This window comes from Lynx rufus, unplaced genomic scaffold (assembly GCF_022079265.1).
Source record: "Lynx rufus isolate CCGP_SWC_20201006 ecotype Redwood Valley unplaced genomic scaffold, mLynRuf1.p SCAF_17, whole genome shotgun sequence".
Taxonomy (NCBI): Eukaryota; Metazoa; Chordata; class Mammalia; order Carnivora; family Felidae; genus Lynx; species Lynx rufus.
In genome coordinates, this window is record NW_025814831.1 from 23,422,867 (window position 1) to 23,449,646 (window position 26,780).

General features: G+C 36.3%; 1 protein-coding gene across 1 annotated transcript in view; it reads left to right on the top strand.

Annotated features, from left to right (window-relative positions):
• The window catches only part of CEP128 (centrosomal protein 128), a 382,564-nt gene that overhangs the window by 331,183 nt on the left and 24,601 nt on the right, over positions 1-26,780 (top strand). The window contains exon 21 of the mRNA XM_047080283.1: positions 26,180-26,257. Coding sequence (XP_046936239.1) covers positions 26,180-26,257 — 78 coding nt within the window. The remainder of the gene's footprint in view (positions 1-26,179; positions 26,258-26,780) is intronic.

A 26,780-nucleotide genomic window follows, 5' to 3' on the forward strand; every position in this document is an offset into this window, starting at 1 on the left:
TAAATTAATGATGTAAGATAAAGATACATTGTCTATACTACATGAAGGAAACACAATGCATTTTGTAGGAGCTTTTATAAAGAAAAAAAAAATCTTAAAGAAAAATTATAAAATAAGACATCATGGTCCAGGTTCTAGGAAAAACCATGGATTTTGTACTTTGAGGATATGATGGAGGAGATTAGATTCATCTCTGAAAGTGGAGAATCAGGGTCAGGCAGAAAGAGCCAGAGAAGGCATTTATGTTGGGGCTGTAATTAAACTTTGAAGATAGTAAGAAACCAAAGGGTTTGTTAAAAGACAATTTTACCAAAAAAGTAAAATTATGAAATCATGACTCTTCTACAAATATGAAATGAAATCATGACAAATGACTTTATTTAACTCTTTAATTAATGAGAGAATGAATAAAATGTTACTGAGGCTTAAAGGAGAAAAGAACCACACATAGGTAGGCACTAGAGTTCTGACATGCATTTAAATTAGATGCAAAACTGGTTTCTTCCATTGTGGAGGAAGGAAATAAGTTGAAACTCCCCCAGACAACATTTATTTGCAAGTCTATGAACAAGACTCATTTGCATTGCTATCAGTTATCTACAACACCGAGAGTTAAAGTGGTAGCACAGCTATTTATTCATTTTTATTTAGCTTTTATTTTGAGCATAAAATCTTCGTTAATGTTTTATTTATTTTTGAGAGAGTGCAAGCAAAGGTGGGGTGGAGAGAGGGTCACAGAGGATCTGAAGCGGGCTCTTTGCTGACAGCAGTGAACCCGATGTAGGGCTTGAACTCACGAACCATGAGATCGTGACCTGAGCCAATGTCTGACACTTAACTGACTGAGCCACCCAGGTGCCCCCATAAAATGGTTTTAAATCAGGCCTTGTGTCACGGCAGATGTAGTGTGTAGGGATGCAAATGTCCTGCTCCTGATCCAAGATGCCTGTAACCACTTCCAGCCTTTAGATTTGCATTGTAATGAGACAAAAGAAAGGAAGAGAGAGCAGGTAATTTCCCTTTAGTAGACACTAGAATTTGAACATACTATTTCTGTCCATTTCCTTGGGCCAGAATTTTGTGGATGATTATAACTAGCTCTAGGATTCAAAAAGAGAACCAGATAAGGCATAGACTTTTGGAAGTTTCAAAGTAAACTTCTAATCCACTCAAGGTCAGAAAACAAACTAGAGTAGAAGTTATGAAATGTATGGATGTGAATCATAATAGTAACACTGTGTTATAAAATGTGTGTGATACAGCAAAAGTAGTATTTATGGGGCGACTTCATGGCTCACATCTTTAATTAGAAAAGAAGGATGAAAAATAATGAGCTTAGCACCCAGCATAAGAAATTAAAAGGATGCACAAAAACCTAAAAAAAAAAAAAAAAAAAAAAAAGAAAAAGAAAGGAAAAAATAGAGAAATGATTATAATAGAAAGCAAACATGCAATATGCAAGCCCAGTAAAGTAAAGATGGTTGTTTAAAAAGAAAAAAACAACCAATACCCAGCATGACTGATGGAGAAAAAAAAGAGAGTAGATACAAAGGAATAATATTAGGAATGAAAAAGTGGATATTACTATAGCTATTTGAGAATGTAACCACATACCAGAGTATTGTGAATAATTTTGCAATCATATATTAGGAGAAATAACTAAATTCCCAGAAAAAAATTAATTTTCCGGAGTTAAGAAGAAATAACATGAATAGTGCCATAAGTAAATCTTTAAAAATAATAAAAAGTTTCATCAACAATTTTTAATCAATTAAGAATTTCTCCAGAAAGGGGCCACCAAGCCCAAATAATTTTTTTAGAGAAGTTCTACCAAATATTATGGGAACAGATGATTTTAATTTTACAAAAACTCTTCCAGAAACTAGAAGAAGAGGGAATATGCCAAACTCATTATGAGTTGGCATAACCTTGGAGACAAAACCAGACATAGAAAGTATAAATAAGGGAAATTAAGGGACTTTTCACGCATTAACATGGATGCAAAAATATTATACACAAAATATTAGCAAAATAAATCCAGGAATGTATTCAAAGGAGAATTCATCATGAACAAACTGGGTTTATTCCAGGAATTCAGAGTTGGTTTAATATTAGGAAATCAATCAATGTAATTCACCATATGACAGATTAAGGAGAAATAAATTTAATAAGATCATCTCAGTGGATGAATAAGAAGCATTTATTCTCATATCATTATCAAAACCTGTTTAGCAAACTTAGAAGGGAATTTACTTAATCTGAGTCATGTAAAAAAAAATCAATGACAGACATTATCTTAGCGTTTTGAAAGTCCTCATTTAAGACCAGGAACAAGGAAAGGATGCCCCATTCCACAGCTTCTGTTAGATACTATACATGCAGTCCTAACCAAAGCAGTTAAACAGTTGTTATTTGCAAATAGTGTTGCTGTCTAAAAAGTTCTAGGAATTCATAGTTAAGAAAAATAGAGTTTAAGAAAGTCCATTCTCTTTCTAACTCCAGCAGCAAGTACTAAGAAAATGTAACTAAAAGTGTACCAGTACAAAAGGAACAACAAATACAAAATACGTAGAAAAAAATCAAACAACAACAACAAAAATGCAAGTTCTTCACAGAGAAGATACTCCGGAATAGCCAAGATAGTTCTGAAGATGAGCAAGTTGGGGGTAGTTTTCGTACTATATATGAAATCTTATTAAAGCTATGAAAATTCAGGTAGTGTAGTCTTGGCACAGGAATATAAAAATAGGCCAGTGTAATCAAATATACGACCCATAGGCATAAATACGTGTACATGGAAATGTGATGTCTGGTACAACTGGCATCCCTGATCAGGGAAATAAGGAGGGACTTTTCAATTGCTGGTCTAGAAAAAAAGAAATTGAACCTCTATCTCAGATGCAAAACTTTTTTTTTTTTTAATTTTTTTTTTCAACGTTTATTTATTTTTGGGACAGAGAGAGACAGAGCATGAGCGGGGGAGGGGCAGAGAGAGAGGGAGACACAGAATCGGAAACAGGCTCCAGGCTCTGAGCCATCAGCCCAGAGCCTGACGCGGGGCTCGAACTCACGGACCGCGAGATCGTGACCTGGCTGAAGTCGGACGCTTAACCGACTTCAGATGCAAAACTTTAAAACAAAGTGTAGTTTAATATCTTCATGATCTTGGAACTTTGAAGGATTTCGGCGGGGGCGGGAGGGGGGATGACACTGAAAACACAGATCCTAAAAGATGTGACTGATGTGACCACGCTAAAATTAAGAACTGCTATAAATCAAAAGACAATATAAAAATAGTGAAAAGAAAAGCCACACTTAAAATATATTTGTGGCAAAATATATACCTGAGTAGCAATTTGTATCCAAATCAATTTGTATCCAAATCTTATTGCCAACAAAGCAATTAGAAAAAAATAACCTAGATTTCAAAAATAAAAAAAGAAAAGTAAAAGAGGGTAAAAGATATAAGCAAGCATTTCAGTTGAAAAAGAAATATGTGAATATATTCAGCTTCATTAGTAAACAGGGAAATGCTAATTGAAACCACAAAGAATTGTCAATTTTCTTCAAACTGTGTGTATATATTTTATATACTCTTTTGTATCTGACACATTTCGCAAAAAAAAAAAAAAAAAAAAAAAAGGAATGGGAACATGTTAACAGAACTTTTTTTTTTTTTTTCAATTTTATGACAAAATGATTAATGCTGACCCTGAGGGTAATGTTCAGAGATAGCTGGTGAGTTAGTCTCCAGACTGGAGTAAAATAACCCCTAGGAGTAGGCAGAGATTTTCCAAGGGGTCTTCAGACACAGATAGTTTTAAGAGAATCGATTTTTACATCCTCAGCTTCTACATGCATTTCAAGCAGAGTCCTAAAATGACCCTGCCTGAGGAGGCCACCGTACTTTTCCTAATCAACCTCCTCTCCCTTTACAAAAGAAAGGAACCTTCACCCACCCAAGGTTCCATGATGCCAGATTCCCCCAGACACTTCAAGGTGCCAAACAAGGGGCAATTTATGATTTTGATGCCTTCGAGGCCTCCTCTAATCAAGTCACTAAGGTAAGGCTTCTTGTCCTTGTTAGTCATACATATATTTTTGATAAGATGGTTTTATTAGATATATGTGGTATTGGGAATATATATTCTGAAATTGATATATATTGTTGATAGATGTTGCGGAGGAATAATGACAATTTTATTTAATGACCTCACCCTTTTACCCCCCTACTATAATCAGGAACAAATGTATAGCTCCTGAGAACAAAACTGAGGGTTGGAAAGAAGTAATTGAAAGTGTCTTCTTTTATTCAGGTGACAAACTTTGGCCTGGCTCCATGCCTTATTTATCTGTCTTAGAATTATAATTCAAGGGGCGCCTGGGTGGCGCAGTCGGTTAAGCGTCCGACTTCAGCCAGGTCACGATCTCGCGGTCCGTGAGTTCGAGCCCCGCGTCGGGCTCTGGGCTGATGGCTCAGAGCCTGGAGCCTGTTTCCGATTCTGTGTCTCCCTCTCTCTCTGCCCCTCCCCCGTTCATGCTCTGTCTCTCTCTGTCCCAAAAATAAATAAATGTTGAAAAAAAAAAAAAGAATTATAATTCAAAAAGTGGTTGTCACAGAGCATATTAACACATTTATAGAACTGAAAAATCAAGTCTGACTTTTTTCTGCCAGAAAGTTAGCCTGATTTGGCTGATTGGTTTGACATAAGGACTAGCTTTGCCAATCTGCAACTCTAGGGTTTTAATGAAAATATATTTAATGCTAATATAAAAGTATTTTTTTAAGTTTATTTTTGAGAGAAGGAGAGCATGCATGTGTGCAAGTACATAAGCAGGGGGTGGGGGGGGTTGGGGGTGGGACGGGGGGCGCAGAGAGGGAGAGAGAGAGAGACAGAGAGAGAGAGAGAGGGAAAGAGAGGGAAAGAATCCTAAGCAGGCTCTGTGTTATCAGCACAGACCCTGACGCTGGGCTCGAACTCACGAACCGTGAGATCATGACCTGAGCTGAAATCAAGAGTCAGATGCTTAACCTACTGAGCCACCCAGGCACCCCTAATACAAAAGTATTAAAAATGTATACTGAGAGAATGGTATTAACATTAATATTTTTAGTTTTCTTCATACTTTCTTCATATGTAGAATTCAGCGAAATGCCTCTAAGTGAAAAAAACAGTTGTAGTCATTTGATAAGTCTTGGTAAATAAAGCCTCTTTCATAGACCTTCCAAAACAGAAAGTGAGTGACTTTAATAACTACATTATAGTCCTTTGGCAAGTCAAGTAGTTTCTAATTCTTTGCTTTCAACAACACTGAAAGAGGACCTAATCAAGCTGATAGATCATTAAAATTAATTTTTGATGACAGATGACTATGCAATATTTGCCATAAAACTAGGAAGGCAACTGAGTGACATTGTTATAACAAAACCACTTTCATTCTCATGTACTGTTACATGTGAACAAGATTTCTCAGTGATTAAATCTACAGAAACAAACAAACAAAAAAGAAATAGAAGTGAAATGGATCCCTGTCTTATTCAAGCAAAAGTTAGCACTTACTTATGGATACATGAACTAACTGAGTACAAGAGAAAAGTAGGCAGTATCCATCCATTAAGGGATATACTTTTGGAAGCTTTGGAGTCCTTATACATTTTACATTAATATTTCTTCTCAAAAACTTTGATATACCTAATATTAGTTATAATGAGAATTCAGGCAATAAAAATATATAACACTTAAAGCATTATGGTCACAGGACATTTTAAAAATCAGTTTTTTCTAAATATACATTTTTGTTACAGACAAGGATGAAGTATGATAGGATAACCAATACAAAAGACTTCCAAACATAAGTATATTTTATATTAGGAGAAAACTCTGTTGGGGAAAATAGATGGGAAATAAATTCAAAGGGCAAAGGAACAATATAAAATGTCTGTCTTCTAAAGAGGATCTAATTTAGTTATTCTGTCCATGGGTAAATGGTGGTAACAAATTACTGAAGTATTTAAAGTTTGCTGGATACGTTTATGTGAGTAATATAAGAGTTTTATTTGAAAATGTCAGTATTTACAATATTCCAGAAATTTCATCCTCTGCAACTACCTAAATTTATGATAAAACATTTGGAAAACCTTGAAATGTGTATGGGGGGGGTGGGGAGGGATAAGGTAGACACATAGTTTAAAAAATCATTTCAAGAGTATTTACTCAAAAATTTGAAAATCATTGACTTAGAGCAAATGTGTAATTATGTAGCTATAATTTCTCAGTGTTTAATCAGCTTCTCAAATCCAAGTGACCTAAGACAATCCAATGTCCCTTGTTTTCAATGTATACTTAAAGAGATGATATACCTTACAGGATAAATCCTAATATGTAGCAATATGGAGAAATATATACATAAATTTACCTATATTGGGAAAAATTACAAAACGCTGGGAAACTCTTAGAAATATAGGTTTTATTTAAAAAGAAAAAAGAAAACTGTTGGATCCTTTAGCACACCCCTAAAGGATTCATTCAGGTAATATTAGTGGTAACAGATTTGAACCATGCACACTAGTTGATCTTCAAGAGTACAAGAGAATGCCAGTATGTCTCCGTGGAAATTACCAAGTAACGCTATATTCTCTCCCTTCACACATCTGCCAAAACAGTAGACAATTGCCATTGGAGTTTTTATTTTTAATTCTTTCCATCCCACCTGGAGCCAGCACTGGTTGTACTTCATCCTACTACATGTGTGATCCACTCTTCAAGCACTTAAGTTGTTGAAGAAGCACCATTGTTCTTTGTTAGAACACCAAATTCAGCTCTACGCCACTTAGGAATATATGGTGCCAATAGAGTTAACGTACTTACTGAAGTGTCCTGGTTAAGCTCAGGAAGTAACTGACTTGAGTATGTAAATCTGGCCAAATAACTGTTAATTATTTGCAGTGCTTCTTCTAAGTATTTGTAAGAATCTTAAAGCTAAGTAAAACTTGCCTTTATCTCTTTATAAAGCCAGAACTTGCTGTTTCAAAACCAAAGATCAAGCTAGGTTCATTTTTGGTTTTGCCAAGACTATGAGCCTCTCATTGAAGTTGCCTGAAAGGTTTAGTCAAATTGGCTTTACACCAAATAAAACGCAGTGTGCTCTGTACAGTTTTGACCCAGAATCAGGTGAATCTCAGCAGTTTTGGCTGAGCTACATTGTAAAATTTTGGATTTGTTCAAACTTGACACTTCCTGGGAACCCATTCAAACTGAAACCGGAAAAAGGTTTTGCACAAACCCTGTCCTAGCCCGTTCTGCCAAGTTTCCCACTGCTCTAATGTTAGTCTACCTTCTGTATATTCGCATTGAGGGCAAACGGAAATATCCTCATGAATCTCTCATGAGGGATCTTGGTTGAAACAATCTAGACATTCTCCTTTCGCCACCTTGTCCCAAAATACAGAGCCTGTTTTCTGCATTAGTCAGTATTAAAATATGTACGTTTTCCAATAATGGGGTCATCTTCAAAGGGTTAAATTTCTAAAACATGTCTGTATTTAAGGTCAAAGGAAGAAAATGCTACTCAAACAAATAGGCTGTTTATTAAGAGTTGCAACCTTGTGGCAAAAGGTGATGACCAATTTAAAAATGTAAGACTTCCTTCAGCCTGCAAAAACGGTTTCTTACAGCCCTGTCAAATTTCTCATAAACACGGTGACATAGGGAAAGTGTCATTGAGAAATTATATAACGAATGCAGCTTCACCAGCAGACGAATTTAATATTATCAAATTGCTCAGTGTTTGGAGGTCAGACTGACAGCTTCATATTTGATGCTGATAAGTAGTCATACTGCCTAACTGCCTTACTAGGCAATGTGTTTCATAGCCCCACTCTAAATACTATCAATAACATAGTGCATCCTCAGGAAGAAGCTCTTGCTTTATATAGAGAAGATAATATGAGTGTATATTACAAAACACGATGGAAGTAGCTTTCTGAAAAAATATAATACATTTAAGAAATGCTTTCTGTTTTCTTCAAGAGAGCCCATATGGGTAAAATCTCCGAGTAGTAGTGTATTAAGTTTTGTTGTTGTTTTTTTTTTTAAAGATCCTACCTTAACTATAAAACAAAATATTTGTATTATACCCTTAATATGTAGTTGGTGGGAGTAGTATATTTTACATATTTGAAGTAGCCTTTAAATAAAAAGCTGATTTGGGGGATTTTTATTTTGTGCATCTAATTTTAACAAATTACAGACAAGTTTTAGCTGAAAATTATTATATGCCTAGTTTAAATGATGATGATATGGTAAAAATAGTATCTGATTCAGAGTCAGAAAAGCTAGGTTCTGGTCATATGTCTATCATGGCCAGGCATGTGAGCCTGGACAATGTGTTTAACCTCTCTCATTTTTAATTTTCTTATTTTTTTTTTAATGATTGGGCTGGGCTAGGTGATATCTAGAAGCTCCCCTCCCTAATAGGCTCTGGTCTAATCTAAAAGGAATTAAAATTCTGGCCTTCAAAATTTCTGACCTACCAATAGTTGCTATCAAACAATTTACTTCACTCAATCATAGGATATTATATAACAGGTACTTGTTGAATCCCTACCGTGTCTCTCTAATTTCCTATGGAGATAGCAGATTAAGTCCCTGCTGCCATTTTAGATAACATTCCACCTGGAAGGAGTCTTAGAGATCCTTTTGAAAACCCCTCACCCTGCAGGCCAGAGAAGTTGATGAATTGCCAAGTGTGGCAAAACTAGGGCTAGAATTCAGGTGTCCTGATCAGTGACACAGTGTTCTTTCCATTCCTCATACTCCTCTTGTGACTCGTAAGAGCAATGAAGACATGAGTAAGGAACACTTGACAAGTGTCTAGTGAATGTGCAGAATGAAAAAAAAGGAAATCAACAGCTAGATCCCGTGTCTTTCTTGAGCAGGGCAAGAAGTGGACTTATACATAGGACATTGACATTCCTGGACCATATGTAGGATTGTCAGAATATGCCCTCAACTTATTGGTAAATAGAGTTTTATAAAGCACCTTTGAACTAGTTTTCTTCCTTTTGAATCTTGAAGAAAAGAGTTGGCATGCCTAGTTTGCATTACTAGTTCTGTCTTGAGCTTGCTCAGTGATGCTCAGTGCCTCAGTGGATCTGTTTTATTTTATGCATCCACATACCAACTCTAATTCTACTTACACAAGTGTTTATAAAGTTTATTTAGGGCTTTTAACAAACTTTGATCTCAGATGAAAGGCTGGAGAGAGCATAAATTGTCACTATTAGCACTATTAATATAAATATCCAAAGTGGTCTTATGTTAATTATTTAACATTAGTGAATGATTTCAACCTATCATTGCCCCCAATTACATTATATTTGAACATCAAACGGTAAAAGGCCAAACCATCAAAATAGCCCTTCCCTCATTATTCTCTTTAGGCTCTCTGTTCGTAATTATTTTTGCTTGGCTGGTGTTACGTAAATGGTTTTCTGAAGCTTTTTCAGTGCTTTTCACTACTATCATCTCACCGTCTACCTCTCCACAGCAAAGACCAGTGAGACATATCCTTGACTTGTCATCAGACATGAACCAGATTGTCTAAAACACATTAAATAGAAACTCACTGACAAAACACCTGGAGTCAATGAAGTACTCCCTTTACATCTTTTCAGAGAACTTCCTGTTTTCATCCCTTGCATTTCTCTATTATTTCTAACTCAGAACTTGTTTTGTTCTGTAATACCTCAAAAGTCCTCATTACACATTAGTTTTCCTTGAAGAAGAGTGTATTTGCAGGTGAGTGAGAGGGAAAGGCAAAAGGCAGGTGACCTCCAAATGTCTTAGAGAATGATTAGGATTTGGTAGACCGGGAGTTAGAAGATCTAGTTGTGAGCCCTGGCTCTATCACAGCGACAACTCACTTCACTCCTCTGAGCCTAATTTCTATTATCTATAAAGTGAGCCCAATTATTGGCCTGGCTTGTCTCACTGTTTTGTTGAGAAGAGCAAATGAGATAATCGATGGGAAAGTCCTTTTCTCATTTTTAAAAATATTCCTCCATTATGTGTGTGTTACTTTCACCAGTCACAGAAGCAGGATATATATGGACTGGAAAGTTTGGGCTCATTAATCAGGACATTCAAATTTTTGTCTGAGTTTCACCACACAGGTTATATGTCTAAGTACTCTATATCATATGAAGTTTACCTTCACAATTCAATTCAATTGTGTCAAATTTTGGCTCTGAGACATGTGGGTTTACAGATCTTAATAATCCTAACAATTTTAGTTCAACATGCTCCCACCCCCAGATTTGGTTGACCTGGCGTAGGACTCAGTATTTTTTACAGCTCCCCAAGATGATTCTAATTTGAAGTCATGTTTGAGAATCCCTGATTTGGGTCATTGTCAACATGACCTTTAAGAATATGCCTTATGGTTCATCCCCTCCAGCCTGTACTCTCCCTTCATGTCTATTGGAGTTTGTTCTATTCGTTTCCACTGAATTAATTCCATACCTTTTCTACTATAGTATCATATATTCTGTCTCCAGTATTTCTTCTTTCTAATCTACCAAAAACGTTGTAAGATTCTTTCTCAGGCATTGTGTTCGTTAATTTTCAAGTATCTTACTGAAATTTAAATTTGTCAGACTTAACATGAAGGGCAAATTTATCCAGTCATGAATTTGCCAAATGACTAATTCTCTTATTTTAACAAATTGTAACAAACTGGCCAATGGAAAAAAAACATTTTTGGAAACTATATGAACAGTTACAAAACAAATAAGTTGTTTTGTAAATCAACATATTGGGAAAATTGGCTTTTTAATCCGTTTGCTTTTGGCATCTTGACTAAGGCTATATAAACTACCTGCCTTCCTCATTTCTTCTTGTTTCTCCTTTTACTACCTTTGTATTAATCCCCTTTGTAGCATCACATTCATTACCTTTGAATCGTTTCTCCATTCAGCATGTGACAACCAGATAGATACTCCATGTGAAGGATTGAGTGTGAAACATGTCTTCTTACAAGGCAGTGTTGAGCAAGTGGTTCGTGAATTATCACACTTCCCATCAGACCACCTAGAAGCAGTTCAGGAAGGCTCAAAGGGAAGAGAAATTAGGCACTACATGGTTGAAGAGGATTCTGAGAGGTGGTATAATCTTCAGTATATCATTAGGGTTAGTTGGACCCAATCTTGAGTTTCAGTTCCTTTGGTAAGGATTGATTTTTTTTTTTTTTTACTTTTATTCTTTCTTAAATATCTTCCAAAGAATAAAGAGAAAGTTTCCTCATTTTTAAAAGGGAAAACACTGATTCTGTCTTGCAAATACCATATGGATCTATTGAACCATGTTATAAATCTGAGATACATAATGGATCTTGGTGAGCTTATTTTCGTGAAGCATTTTCCTACTTCATCATCCTTGGAATTATTTTATATGTTATCGATCAATCGTTCCCAGCTATGCTAGAAAAAAACTAAAATAGTATGAAAGTGGAGGGATAATGGAATCACACAGAAGGATTTGTAGTAAGTGAACTAAGTCATTACTATAATATTTCAGTTTTCTTACTGTGCTGTCCAAAGTCTATCAAGAAATGAAGAGATTTTACCCTACTTGTACTTTACCAAGTTAGTCTGACACACTCTGATGGATGGTAGAAGACATGAGACAAAAGACTTTGTTACTCATGGCACAGTGGGCTCCGTGAGCTACATACATGTTTGCAACTTCTCTTTGCCTCTGAGGTCTCACAGGGACAATATGGACATGGGTCTAGGTGGACATTGCACATGCAGTGAATCTGTGTTATAGCTAAGGAACCCTGAGGTTACGCAACCCCCAATCTTTATAAAAAAGAGCTACAAGAAATGCTACACAACCTTTGTCCCAGGGAAACGCTACATCTATTTGCTTTACAAAAATCCTTGAAAAGCTGGGATAAAAGCTATCATAAGACATTGTAGCAGTGCCATGGAGAAGTTCCTCCCAAATGTTATATTATCTTTCAAGAAGAAGCTTTGTAGGGTTTTCTTATTATTACTTTTATTGAATGCAGGTTGAGAATTCAGAATCTCTCATTTCTCTCATAATGACAAAGAGAAGGAAACTGACAGAGGAAGACATTTCAGTTATTAGATGAATCATAAAATGAATATAAAGAGACAGACAGCAGCAGTCTAGAAACTAGTGATGATGGTGAAATTGATTATATAAGCAAAAAACCAGATTATGTGTCTTCAAATGATAATGTCCTAGATGAATTTTCCAAACTGAAGAATCGATGAATAAAGAATGTATTTTTAAGGACAAAAAGGAAGTAGGATACTCTCATCCAGTTAGTTATGCAACAAGAAGAACTTCATCGTGCAATATTTTGCAACAAGAAGCTGGACCAGCCCATTTTTCTAAAAGAATGTATTCAGTAGGCTTTCATCTTGTATTCCTGTGTATTTACTTCATATGGTTCCTAAGTGGGCAAACGTTGAAAGCAGATTGTATAAAAATGTGATTGGAAGGAGGAGATCATACAGAAAAGAAAATTTTCATTGGATTGACCATCTTAATTGATGCTTATAGATATAAAAAATGAAAAAAAATTGCAATTATGTAGTGAAAAGATAGCTTTATCAATTTAAAAAAATAGGGGCTGTCAATACTTTTAGAAGTATTGTGTTTTGAAGATGCAAGTGCAAGAATAATGAGCCAGAAGCAATGATAAACTAGAACTTGTTGGAAATATATCTGAAATTCGGAATCAATATTTATAAGATGGGTATTTTCCAGAATCATGAATGACAGTTAATCAGAAGTCCATTGTATTCATACCTTTAAAACCAGGAGAATATATAACATGCTTAAATTCTTACTAAAATTTCCAACAAAGTTATTCTTCACTGTTATCTGTTATTTAAATGTTAATGTCTGAAATTCGGAATCAATATTTATAAGATGGGTATTTTCCAGAATCATGAATGACAGTTAATCAGAAGTCCGTTGTATTCATATCTTTAAAACCAGGAGAATATATAATATGCTTAAATTCTTACTAAAATTTCCAACAAAGTTATTCTTCACTGTTAATCTGTTATTTAAATATTCTCTAGATTATTTATCAAATAAGTAAAATACTGTTTTTAAAACTTTACGTATTGGACCAGAGTAAATGGCGATGACTAATTTTTCACGTTTACTAAAGATTAAGGAGAAGTAAATTGTTGTGTTCCACGACCTGGAAGCAAAGTGCCATTCTATATTCTTGTTTGTTTGTTTGTTTGCTTGCTTGTTTGTTTTACAAATGAATTTCCTGTTCCCCTGGTGTGTAAATTGCGATTTACTTCAAATGATATTACAGTAAATTTGATAGACCCAGGTTGACTATCAATAGGTATTTTGTTTGCATGTCCAGAAATCTCCTTTAAGTCATTGGATTCCCTCTAAGTTTAAGAGATAGAGAACATATTTATATGTAAAGTAGTGTTCTGCATGACTTTGTGATGTACCTATGTCTGCACCTTCTTAAAATAATATAGACCAAATCTCTCACCTTTAGCCTCCAACTAAAGTTGGTGATGAGGGTGAGGCAGGTAAAGGCAATGTAAGGCAATACAAAATACTTCAAATTTTGTCTTTCTGACTGGTACTTCTCCTGGGTATCCTGTCCTAGTATATCCCAAGAAAATGTAGGGAGCAGGAATTCTCAAAGAAAAAGTAGAATACCTTTCTCACGTAACTTGATTTATTGTTGCAACATCATTATTTCTTTTAGAATGTATCCCAGAACTCCTGGCACACCCATATTCACTTGAGAGCATTATCTCCTCTTTTACATTAGCATATTTTTAAATTACCATTGCATGTATACAGTTACTGGATGACTGAGAAGTAACTATAGGACCAAATTCAGTATGTATTTATTGGGTAGCTGTTATGTTTTAATACCAAAGAGCCCAAAAATAGTAATGTATAGTCACTATGCTTAAAATTTCCCAGTTTAATGGTTAAAAAAAAAAAAAAAGGTCTGTTAATGAGACATTACAATGTAATATACATATGTCTCACTATTGCCCTAATAACTTATTTTCATTCAGGAACCGAAAGAATATGCTTGAACTAAATCTGGGCAGCTTCAGCAGAGTGAACTCTGATGTAGTGATGTTATGTAGTTTGATTTGCACACAGTAAGTGCTCAGTGATTCTTGTTGCCTAAAAGAAAGACATATGTCTCATCCAGTTTCTGTATAACAAATCCTCTGAAATCCTGCCTAATTTCCAGAGTATTGCATGGTTTCTGGAGTTTTTATAGCATACTTTTAAATGTCCAGAGTCATGTGGTTTGGGTTACTTCTGTTTTTTTGTTTTTTAAATGTGTCCAGTAGAGCCTGCGGAACTTGTTCCTTTAGTTGAGTATGTTAAAATGAAGTCGGGGGAGGGAGCCTAAGTTCAAAATTTCAAATTGTTTTGGCAAGACCAACTCCTTTTCATACTAACCACGAGGCCACAAAGCTTCATTGTTGTCCAGTTAAATGAATGCATGGCTTTCATTTGGAAAAAAAGAAAAAAAAAAACCCTAGAAATTCCCAGTTTCAGGAAAACAATTGGTTGTGGCAAATGTCAGATGAATTTGCTCACTGAATAATATTGTCAGCTGTTTTATGCCCACTGGCTTTCATAGCCCATCTTTTTCAGCCTGCGGCATAAAATTGAGAAACTGGTTGGCTTTAGCTAAAAATATATACTTCTGCTCACATATACCCCATCTGTGCCCTCTTACCCTTCTGTTCACCATTCAAGACATAGCTTAACAGGGCATCTCAAACATACTTAAAGTTCACCTCTAACATTAGTCATTGAGGTGAGCTATCTGCTCAAATGTATTGCTCTAACTTCAGATTATTGGTACTTTGAACTAAGTATGGCCTGGCAGTTGGGATTCCTTAAGAGATGGTTCAGTTGAGTTTTCAATGGTTTTAAAATATTCTAGATACTCTCTGCTTCTGCCTGCTTTGGCAGCAGTCAGCCAGGGAATGCTTTGTACAAGATCCAAAAGAGTGTTTCTAAGTGTTCAAAAAAGGATTAATTATGAAAGCACACTCTAAAAGTATACGCAGGGTTGATCTCAGTTATTTTGAATTAAGTCTCAAAGCCACAATGATAAAAATAAAATACCTTGCCTGATTTCTATTTAGATCTGATCTGCCTGTCACCAGAAACTCATCCATATAGGGGATTAACTGTTCACATGCTCTTTCAAAATCCAAGTGCTGTGTGTGGAGTAATGGAAAATGATTAATTTGTTTTGTCATTCTCTTTGAGAACACAAGACATCTCTTAAAAAGAAAATAACCCTTTATTTTGAGAACAGAGAAGATTAATTATATTCACCTCACCAGTGTGCTTTTAAGTAAATTAGCCTGGACCCTACCTCAACCAGAACAATTATCTTTCCTTATCAGTGATCCACGTCAGGACCCTCTGTTCCCTGTTAAATACAGAAGAGGCAAATGTGATTGCCTGCTTTAGCGTGTCTTGAGGCCTTGGGAGGAAGGCTTTGCAGTATTCAGGGAAATGATTAGCATTTCTCGGTATCTGCCCTGTGTCAGGTTGTACCCTTCCCAGCCTGGTGTGGCTAAGCCCTTGCCAGGCTCACCCACAGGAAGCAGGGTGCTCTCCACACCACAGGCTTCCTGCTTCAGCTTATTAGGTCCACAAAAAGATCTTACTCTCATCTTCCTCTCTCTTAACTCTGTCTGTACCTTTTTTTTTTTTAATTTTTTTATTTTAACGTTTATTTATTTTTGAGACACAGAGAGACAGAGCATGAACGGGGGAGGGGCAGAGAGAGAGGGAGACACAGAATCGGAAGCAGGCTACAGGCTCCAAGCCATCAGCCCAGAGCCCGACGCGGGGCTCGAACTCACGGACCGCGAGATCGTGACCTGAGCTGAAGTCAGACGCTTAACCGACTGAGCCACCCAGGCACCCCTGTCTATACCTTTTAACTCAACTTTATGGTACCTCATTTTTCTCCCAGTTCTATTTCTTGTTCCTGTTTCTTTAATTTTGAGTCTATCTAGAAATATTCTCTACCCCTCAGAAACAGTCAGTCATTAAATTCTACCTTTACAAAGTATTTTTCTTTCCACAACATTTCTGAGTTCTAACTGTGCCTTTATTAGTCTTTGGGTTGAGAAGGGTTTTTTTCAGAAAACTGAAATATATTGTGTATGATACTAAGTACTCAGCACTAGAAATATAACGAAAAATACACTCCTGCTTTTAAGGTATTTGCTGTCTACTAAAGGAGACAAGCAAACACACAGGAAATGATTAGACACATGACGGGAGACATGTGTGCATTGGAAGCACTGAGTATGGGCGCCTAACCCAGACTTTAGGGGAGCCTTTCACGAAATGATAACTAGTATTACCATTGGAACAACACCTAGTGTTTACTGAGTGCTTACTAGTATCCCACCCTGCTCTAGGCACTTTCCATGTGCTAATGTATTTGGTCCTTAACTATAATTCTACACATTCCTATTTATAATTGAGGAAACTGAGTGCCAATGCAGAGGAATCTGGGAACTTCCCTAGGGAAACATAGCCAGTAGGTGACTAAATCAGGATTTCATCTCAGGCAGACTGGCTCAAGAGCTCCTTCTCTGAACTGCCACATTAGAGAAGGTAGTGACCAAGCCAAGTCTTGCAGGAGAATCAGTGAGCTAATTTAAGCAGTGTGTAGAGAACATTCAGACAGATGGGCTTCATGTGCAAAGTCATGATGGCACAGAAGCTTTGTGGAGAGAAAAAGTATGGAGTAACATTCATGTAATAGAACCAGAAGCTAATTAGAAATATTTAGATGAAGGGAAATTATAAGGACAGTTACAAAGTGAAAAAAGATGAAAAGCCATTCTTTGCCTACTTTTGGAAGTATCTGTTCTAAAAAATACAAAATGATAAATATTTGGAATTTTTTGATGGGGCAAACACCTAAAAAGATAAAAATGCCCATCTTCCTGTTTTTCTTCTGCAATCATTAGTTTGGCTTTCTACTGTAAAAAAGTAAAGGTATTTCTACCCCACACATGTTCTTGGGTAGTTCTTGAGAGTTAATATTAACTCCTAAAATCCCATATGTGATTTTCTCCTTATTTTACTTTCTCTTTATAAAACGATTTTTCATATTCGTTCCAACCTTTTAAGCTTAAAAATCAGGTCCCAACCTACTGTGGAAAGAAGTTAAAGCTTAAACAGCTAAAGCTATAGCCAGAAGGTCTCTTAGAGATTTTTATATCCTACTTTCCCATTTTCCTGATTGGGAAACTGAAGCCCATGGGATAAATGATTTTCCTGGATCATGCAACTGGTTATGGCAAAGCTGGGATAGAACCTTGTACCTCCTGTTTTCTAATCAGTGACCTTTGCCACTGTATCTTGCTGCTTGCTGTCTGACCTCAGACAGAAAACTACCACAATAAAAATGTTATCAGATTAATCTATATAACCTATCATCGTTATTAGAGATGATTAGAGATTATTAGAGATGTTAATGGTTAGACATCGTTATTATTACAGTCAGAAAGTATGTTTTCGAGATGTTAGAGTATTTTGGGTAAATCAAGAACTTTTTCTTTGACACCAGTCACTTTCCAGGGATATGGTGTATTCTCTCAGTAAATTTCTCATGGCGCTCCACCCAGGTGGTGTCCATGAGTTGGGTCTCAGAGTTTCTGCTGCTCAGCAGGACTCCAGCCTGGGAGTGAGATAGATGCCTATCTCACCTTCTCACAGCGCCCCTGTAATCCATGGATTCCACATGGGGTGAGGGATGAGCAATCTGCAAACATCAGAGGGAACTTTGGGCTGTAAATAAGAGCACATTGCTCCTCTGCTCAAAGTCCTCAGAAGACCTTCGACCTCATTCAGAATTGAATATAAATACTGTGGCCAAAAATGCCCTCTGAGATCTTGCCCCCAAGGCATCTTTGGCCTCATCTTATTGTGTGCTCCCTCAGCTCACCTAACGCCTCACCAGTATAGAGGAGGCATTCACTAAATGTTTGCAGATTGAATAAATGAAATGAGAACCTTTCCATCACTGAATAAGATTCATTAGTTCATTCAAGAAGTAGTTATTGAATACCACCTGTATGGAAGCACTGGGTGAAGTGCCAGGAGGTACCGTGGTGAGTGAAGACTGATATGCCCTACCTTTGTGATGATTATTGCCTGATGTCAACATAACCATTAATCAAATAATCCCACAAATAAATATTCTGATAAGTGTTGCAGAGGAAAGGCTCAGGGTGCAATGGAGAGCTTGTGTGATGAGATCAGTAAAGTCAGGGAAGCCTTCCCTAAGGAAGTGCTAAAAAATAATAAAATTTAGCCAGTTTACTTAAGATTTGTACATTTCATTAGATGTAAATTTTACATCAAACAAAAATCCAAATGGAGCTAAGGATATATGCATGCTGAAGTCTTTAGGGGAAAGTGTAGTGATGTATATGATTTATTTTGTAAGGCATCCAAAACATAAATTGGGTTAGTGGATGCACATAAGGTTAGATAGATGGATTAGTATGTAATAAAGCAAATAAAATGTAAACAGTAGAATCTAGGTGGTGAGTATATATGGGTGATCTCTGTAAATTTCTTTCAGATTTCCAGTATGCTTGAAAATGCTCATGATGTTGGGGGGGGGGGCAGGGGGAATTTTAACCAGATAGGGAGACTGGAGGGAACATTCTCCACCAAGGGCACAGTATGTACATAAGTAATTTATGTGCCATTACACTTCTATTACTTTTGTGTTTTGGATAATGTCTCTACGTAGAACAGCAAATGTATTTCTAAATACTGGATATAGTTTTAATTAAGTTTGCCTTGTTTCTCCTTTCTACTCTAATTTTCATTAGTTGTAATTTTAGACTGTCATTGACCTCCTCTTCTGCATTTGAGAATTACCAGAATGGACAGTGCCTCACAGAATCGGCCTTTTTAAAATACCTGCTGTTTGGAAAGTATTTGGCAACTTTCAACGTGCTTTCACATTTACTTTCTTACTTGATAATCACAGCTGCCCTGTGGGTGTGGCATAAGAAAGACCAGCAGTACTTATACCCATTTTGCAAAAAGGCAAGGGAAATATTCCCCAAACCACAAAATACAAGTAACATTGCTGGAACTATGCCTATCCAGAAATCAGGTGTGCTGACTCCTGGTTCACCACTGTTCTTCATCTGCCAGCATGCAACACACGTGTGGGACCAGTAAATCAGAAGTATGGTTTCCTTCCCTGCCACCTTAGCAGAAATGGCTAAACTCCACCCCTTCCGGGAAGTCTTAAATTTCTTTGCCTTGGGAATTCAGTTTATTTTCAGTTTTAAGAAATAGTGTGATTTCACAGGAATTAGATTGTGGATCTCAAGACCCCCCTGCTTGTAAACCTGTTGTAAGGACATAGAGAGAACACTAGTTTGTCTTCATATGTTATTTTTCCCTTATCTCAAGAAGTGGCAAGAAAAATATGTAAAGGCAATTTCAGGAATCTCAAGGGGAAGAGAGATGTTTGTTTACTTCTTCTGTCTTCCCTTCTCCTCAGTGCATTCTTGGCTTATTTTGTTTTTGTTTTTGTTTTTGTTTTCTCAAATTAAAAAGTGAATTATTTTTTCATTTCTTTTTATTTTTCAAGTTTTTACTTAAACTCCAGTTAACATACAGTGTAATATCACTCTTGTTATTATTGAAAAAACTCTCCCAATTAAGCAAAAAATAAGATCATGGGTTGACTATAACATATAGTTATATGGTCAGTTCTGTCTTAAAATAACAAAGCAGTAATCTATTATGGCAGATCCAGTTTCTTATAGTTCTTTGCTTAAAAAAATTATTGTGAATGAGAATTGGAAAAGATCTAGAAAGCCTTCTTTATTCAAGTTTTCCAATGAAATTAGGCTACCTGTTCTCAAATTTTATAAATTTGAGCTTTTTAAAGGAGATCTACTTTTGACTAGAATGGTGTTAAATGAAGACAAATAGGATTTGTCCTTGACAAAAATTCTTCTGGATTTTAGCTTAAATGTAGTCCCTAATGTCATATTGCCACGTGAACCGGTGTTTTTATTTAACAAACCTTGTTTACCCTCTTACCCCAAGATACACATAAACACTTCTATCTAAGTGGGTGTCTGATTTTTAGAACTCTTCTAAAGTACACAATCTGGAAATAGAGGACTCTTCTGATATTCGAGAAATCCATGCAACTTTGAGCGCTGGGGCCCCTTGAAGGCTGTACGTCAACAAAATGACTTTGCTGGCCTATTCTCTGCTCCTGTTCCGTTTGGTCTCAAGGAGTGCCTGATACGGTTTGAATGAAAAGAAGGCCCTGTGAAGCCAATACAGCTGTGCTGGATAGAGTCTCCACAAGTAAAAAGGCAGACAGTCTATCCTTTTTACGATTTCACCCTTCCTCCCCTTGAAATTTGTTTACTCAGGTCCTCTTACCACCTTTCAGCCATTTGTCAAGAAAGTTTTGCAGTGGATCTCTTTCCAAATGAAATAGAATTGCATTTTTGAACCCAAATAAACTGCTTCATAACCTTGTTTATTTAACATCTGTATAGTGCCAAAAATGCACACACTTATTTTTAAAATAAAAATATAGCATCTCCTTTATTTATCATCTAAACCTCAAAACATATGATTTCAGTAGCACCCTAAGAAAATGGTAGTTGTTTTATGCTAAGAAAAAAATAAATACATGGTGCATTTTTACAAAGAGAAGTATATTTACTAAAATATACCCATGGTTAAATCTGTTTCTTTAAGCTTTCTCTACAGGAGACAGGAAACTAACAACTGCAGTGAAGCCCCTTTCTAATTCCTAATTGCTGCTACTTATGTTGTCATACTGCACTATTCAATTTCCCTGTAGTTGGAAACAAAGGAACAACTAAAGAAAAACACACTATAGACCAGTACAAACCGCTCAGCTACATGGCAGTTTGAAGATTTGGAATAGAAAAATCTCCCGCATATTCTTCGCCCTTTTCAACAGATTAATATCTAAACCTACCTGTAGGTGCACAAGCCACAGAGCCTAATGGACAAGATTTCTGAATTTCACTGTTGTTTCTACCATTTGATCTTGCCTTAGTCTAGAGAAGAGAAACAGCAAACTTTTGCTGCTGAGTTTTTAATAAAGAAGCCAAGATTCAGTGGGTTGATCAGAGAGTGGTGACGCTGCCTTTGTCTTTATTCAGCCAACATTCATCAAAGCACCTCCCCTGGCCAGATCGTGCGCTATGCTGCTGCTCCATGTTATGAAAAAAGAAAAGGGTGTGTTGGTGTCATAAAACTTAATCTCATACCTAGCTTCCTCTAATCAACAGAAAGAATATCCTCACCCCTTTTGTGCTTATATATTTGGATGCGTGGTCTTGGGCACAGACTTCGGCCCTGGCTAGATGAAATTCTTCCTGCATTCATCTTGAAACTTCTTTTCCATAAATAAGCCCATCAGAGACATAGCTCCAATATTCTAGTACTAAAAGCTGATAGCTAGAGAGGGAGTAGGAATTTACATAAAATAGTGTTACAGATTCTGGTGATTTACCATGAACATATTTATATAAGAACTTTGCTGGGGTGCCTGGTGGTTCAGTCGGTTGAGTGCCTGCTCAGCTCGGATCGTGACTTCGTGTTTCATGAGATCAAGCCCTGCCTAGGGCTCTGCACTGACATGGCAGAACTTTCTCCCTCTCTTTCTACCCCTCCCCCACTGCACATGTACTCTGTCTCTTTATCAAAATAAATAAACTTTAAAAATAACAACAAGAACACTGCCATATCTGCACTCTGACTGCTTGGATTCGCATCCCAGTTTTTCCACAACATGACTGTGAGGAGGTTATTCACACTTTGGTTCTCAGTTACCTTATCTGTATAATGGGAATAGCAATAGTGACTACATCATACCATGGGGTGAGGGCTAAGAAGTATTTGAAATTGAGTTACATTTTTATGGTTCAGTCTTTCATTATGCCACTAAATGGAATTAGGAATAATTGATCATTTGCTTTGCCACCACTCTTAGCTCAGTGGAAGTTCAGCTCTTTAGCTTCTGAGATAAACCAATCATTATACACAATGTATTGGTCCTTTATGAAATGGACTCTTAATTGTGAATTTTTCTTTGTTTTCAATTTTGATACGAAATTTAATATCTACTGATATTTTCAAAAGAGAAACAGTGTTTAAATCCTTTTGTGAATGTCCCATTTAATTCTAGAAAATCAATAAGAAAATTAAAGACAGGTTAAACACCTGTCATTTGCTGGTGCCATTTCTGAATGAACTGGAGAAATTATTCCCTTCATTCTAACAGTGGAGACTTGTCTGTGCCCTTTAAAGCATTAGATAGTGTAAGACAGAAAATAATGAACCAACTTAAAAAATAAAAAGTTTCCCTGACTCTGCACGAGTTGCCCTAGAAACTAACATGCTTTATGGATCTTTGTGGCATCTAAAAACCAACAAGTTCCTTATTTAGACTATTCATTTCTTAATGGTCCCCTTTTTCTAGCACCGCTAGTTTTTGGGGAAAAGTGAACTTGAAGTGACATGTAATGTGAGCGGACTCTAATCATAATGCCTAAGACAGTCTCACATTATTAAAAAAGAAAAAAAGTTTGTGAATATGCATACTCTTAAGTCTGTATGCCAGAGTGGTGGTTTTAAGCATGCTCACATGTATACAGAGAGAGACATCGACAGAAAATAAATATATTCTCCCCAAATATCACTTACTGATGAAATTATGAGACCTGAGATACCTACAGGCCTGGACTCATTGTCTTCATTATTTCCTATTGTACCATTGCAGATGCCTTAAAAATCTCAGCATCTATATATATAATTTCTTTAAAATAAATTCAGTCCACTTTTCTTTGTATAATTCTCACATCTTTTGGATGTGCACATTTCTCCCCCCAGTGAGTTACAAGCTCTTAAAGAACAGGACCTGTGCCATCTATGTCTGGTGGATCTTTCTGTGATACCTAGATACACATCTGATGTTACTCGATTGACGAGACTATAAGGATGAAGGGAAAGGCTTGTGTATCAGAAACAATTTCTGATACTGAGGAAGATGCTAAGATGCTTAGAAACAACACATGAAAGGAATATAAGTAAGCCACAACTAAAATAAGATGACGAGAAACCTTAAAGACCTTAATGGAGATGTGGGGGGTGGAGGAGGAGAGTAGAAAAAGAACTGTACTTAAGAAAGTAGAAGCCGGGGCACCTGGGTGGCGCAGTCGGTTAAGCGTCCGACTTCAGCCAGGTCACGATCTCGCGGTCCGTGAGTTCGAGCCCCGCGTCAGGCTCTGGGCTGATGGCTCGGAGCCTGGAGCCTGTTTCTGATTCTGTGTCTCCCTCTCTCTCTGCCCCTTCCCCGTTCATGCTCTGTCTCTCTCTGTCCCAAAATAAATAAACGTTGAAAAAAAAAATTAAAAAAAAAAAAAAAGAAAGTAGAAGCCAGTGATTTTTTAAGGTTCAAATATATGTATGTATATATTTGCCATTTTGAATATGCATCCAAAAACTATCAAATAGTCAAAATAAACTAGTATGTGAAAATATGAAAGAAAAAAAATTTTTCACACAGCCACCTGGTTGATTGAAAATTTGAAGCAAAAATATTTGCATAACATGCTGAATTTTACAGTAGGGAAAGAAATCATTTGCTTATTTTAAGAACAAAATGAGTTTACCATACTTCTCCCTGGTTCAGAGGGTCACTTCTAAATGAGAAGATTTATGGGATTAAAAAAAAAAAAAAGGGAAATAAAGTTTCCAAACTACAAGGCTATTAGAATCATTGTTTATGAAGAAGATTTTATTTGACACACAAAAAAATTTTGCTTTGAAATCACCATGGCATTGATTTGTATTTTATTGTTAAAGGGCCAGTATAATTCTTGGGGGAATTTTACTATTGAAATGAATATAACACATATGGTGGCTAAAATTACTTGCTCTCCTAAACCTACATGTTGGGGCCTATATTAAGAAACATGTCATTTTGATGAATCTTTCCTACATATGAAAAAACAAATGAAGCCATTTAAAATGCATGGGCCTTTAAGTGAACACATGTGGAAAAAAAAACTAACAAGCATATAAATGTTAAGCAGAAGGAAGAAAATACTAAATCCTTTAAATGGAACTGGAAAAGAAGATTTTTACGAACTTGAAGAAACAGCGCATATGACTTCCAGTTTCAAAATGGTAATGTGAGGGTGTTTCTGCTCTTCTCTCAAAAATCACACTTGAGAAATAAGAATATAAAGAGAGAGAAACACCGATTTATGCATTGACAGCTAAAAGACAGGTAGAACTCCCAAGATGGAGAACACGGAAGGGAAAATGGTAAAATGACTCAAAACAGAGAAGTTAAAACCCAAGTGCCTATCAAGGGGATACAGATGGAAAGCAAATATCATTCACCCTGAAGAATTTTAGAGATGCTTTTGAATTGGATGTACTGTTTTCTACAGAAGGAGAAGGTGGAAGTGAGTGTATCAAAAGTGTCTGCAAGGAAGAGTTAGACTCTCAACTCTGTCTCCATCCCTACCCCCACACAAACCTTGCAGAGCTGTACGCATATGTTCTGGAGAAGCTCTGTACTGGAAGTGAAGGCAGGCAACAGCATTGAAATAGAAGATTTGAAATAGAAGATTAAGTGTAAGTGGGTATACCAAATGATGATAACACCAGTTCCTAACCCTGTCTAGTTCCAGGGAAACTGAACTTCTGAGAAAAAAAAAAAAAAAAATAGAATCCTCATATAATCTGGAGCCTCCTCCCACCAAAAAAAAAACAAAAAACAAAAAACAAAAAAAATTGACCACTTGATTAGCCTACATTTTAATTATGTAATTCTCAGGCATTATTTTCAATAATTAAGGCAACTGTGCTATGTAATCATTAACAAACCCTGAAATCTCATGACTTAACACAATAGAGGTTGATGTGTCACTCATGTGAAGTCCAATATGGCTGGCGGCTCTCCTGTCTTGTGGCTATGTCATCTGAAGCTTGTGGCCTCCAAGTTCCTCATGACCAGGGCTGGGATGGGACACATAGGCTCTTAACTGACTCAGCTCATAAGTGAGACATGTCACTTGTACTCATGTTAAGTTGTTCAGAACCATTCACCTGGGAGATGTAAGGGAGCAGCACATAGAATATTGGGTGGCCAATAACTTTTCAACAACTCTTTGCAAACTTACGTTCAGGTTCTTGCAAGGCATTGCACTTTCTTCCCATGCATCAGCCATGGGACTTGTGGTTTATTTCATTGAATAATTGCAACTCATTTTAAATCTAAAAGCTAATATCTATTGACTGAGGATACAGAGATGTGCTGTCCCTGTGACAAGGCTAAGAATGCAGAAATGCATATGATACAGTCTCTGGTCTCAAGGTTATTCCGCCACTTCTTAGTTTATATTGGCTTTGAAAGAATTTTCAGATCATTCCCTCTTAATGTTTATATTGGTGGGTGTAAATCAGTGACCACCTAATCAAAGACTAAGTTTTTGATTTATAATCAACAGGATTTTGTGTCCCTGTGGCAATTTTTTAATTTCAGGTGCTTCTCCAAAGTTTTATGACAACCTCCTCTTCCTTTTGAACTAAAATAATTGTTGAGAACTCTTTTCTTCTTTGTAATGGCAACATGTGAGGATCTCTAATATGCTCCATAGAGAGGTAACTGCAAATTCATCTATCCCTCAATATTATTTGGTGCTTTATTTCTGATGTTCACTGAAGCAGGTTTGTAAATTAATATTAATATGAAATACTCTATAGAAAGTTTCATAGCATGTCAGTTGAAAATAATTATCCAGGAAGAGTTTTTATGTGAGTCAGTTTTGCAAATGCATCTCATATACTTCGTGAAAGGAAATAATTCTTCTGAATTAAAAAGATACACTTATCTTAGAAATGCTATTATATCTGTTCTTATTTGACTAAATCTATAGCTTGAACTGCTTCTACCCTGGGTACAAGTGGTTTTTAGTACTTGGATTCTGAGAGTATTGATCAATTTTTTATAATGTTTGGTTTCCTTATGTTTTCTTTTTCAGAGTACCCGAGTGGCCTTGGACCATCTGGAGTCTGTGCCTGAGAAACTGAGCTTACTAGAAGATTTCAAAGACTTCAGAGTGAGAAAGAGTTGGCTTGTCTCTTTCAGTATTCTTATCTGACTGAGAACATTTGACATCTTCCTGATGTGCAAAGAAAGTTGTAGGGAGGGAGGAAAGACCAAAAAACATAGGGGATTTTTAATACTCCATCTTATCAGACTTTATTGATATTTGTCAAATCAAGATTGAAAATACTGGAACTTACATATTAGAGGAAAAATAGAGACTTTTACCCTCACACTAGAAGCTCATTTGGCCTCCCAAAGCTTTAACTTTAATTTAGAAAAACCTAAGATTCAAAAGGGGTTACATATTACACTGAAGATAGCTTTTTTAATTTATTATTTTTTTAATTTACATTCAAGTTAGCGTATAGTGCAACAATGATTTCAGGAGTAGATTCCTTGACGCCCCTTACCCATTTAGCCCATCCTCCCTCCCACAACCCCTCCAGTAACCCTCTGTTTGTTCTCCATGTTTAAGAGTCTCATAATGTTTTCTCCCCCTCCCTGTTTTTATATTATTTTTGCTTCCCTTCGCT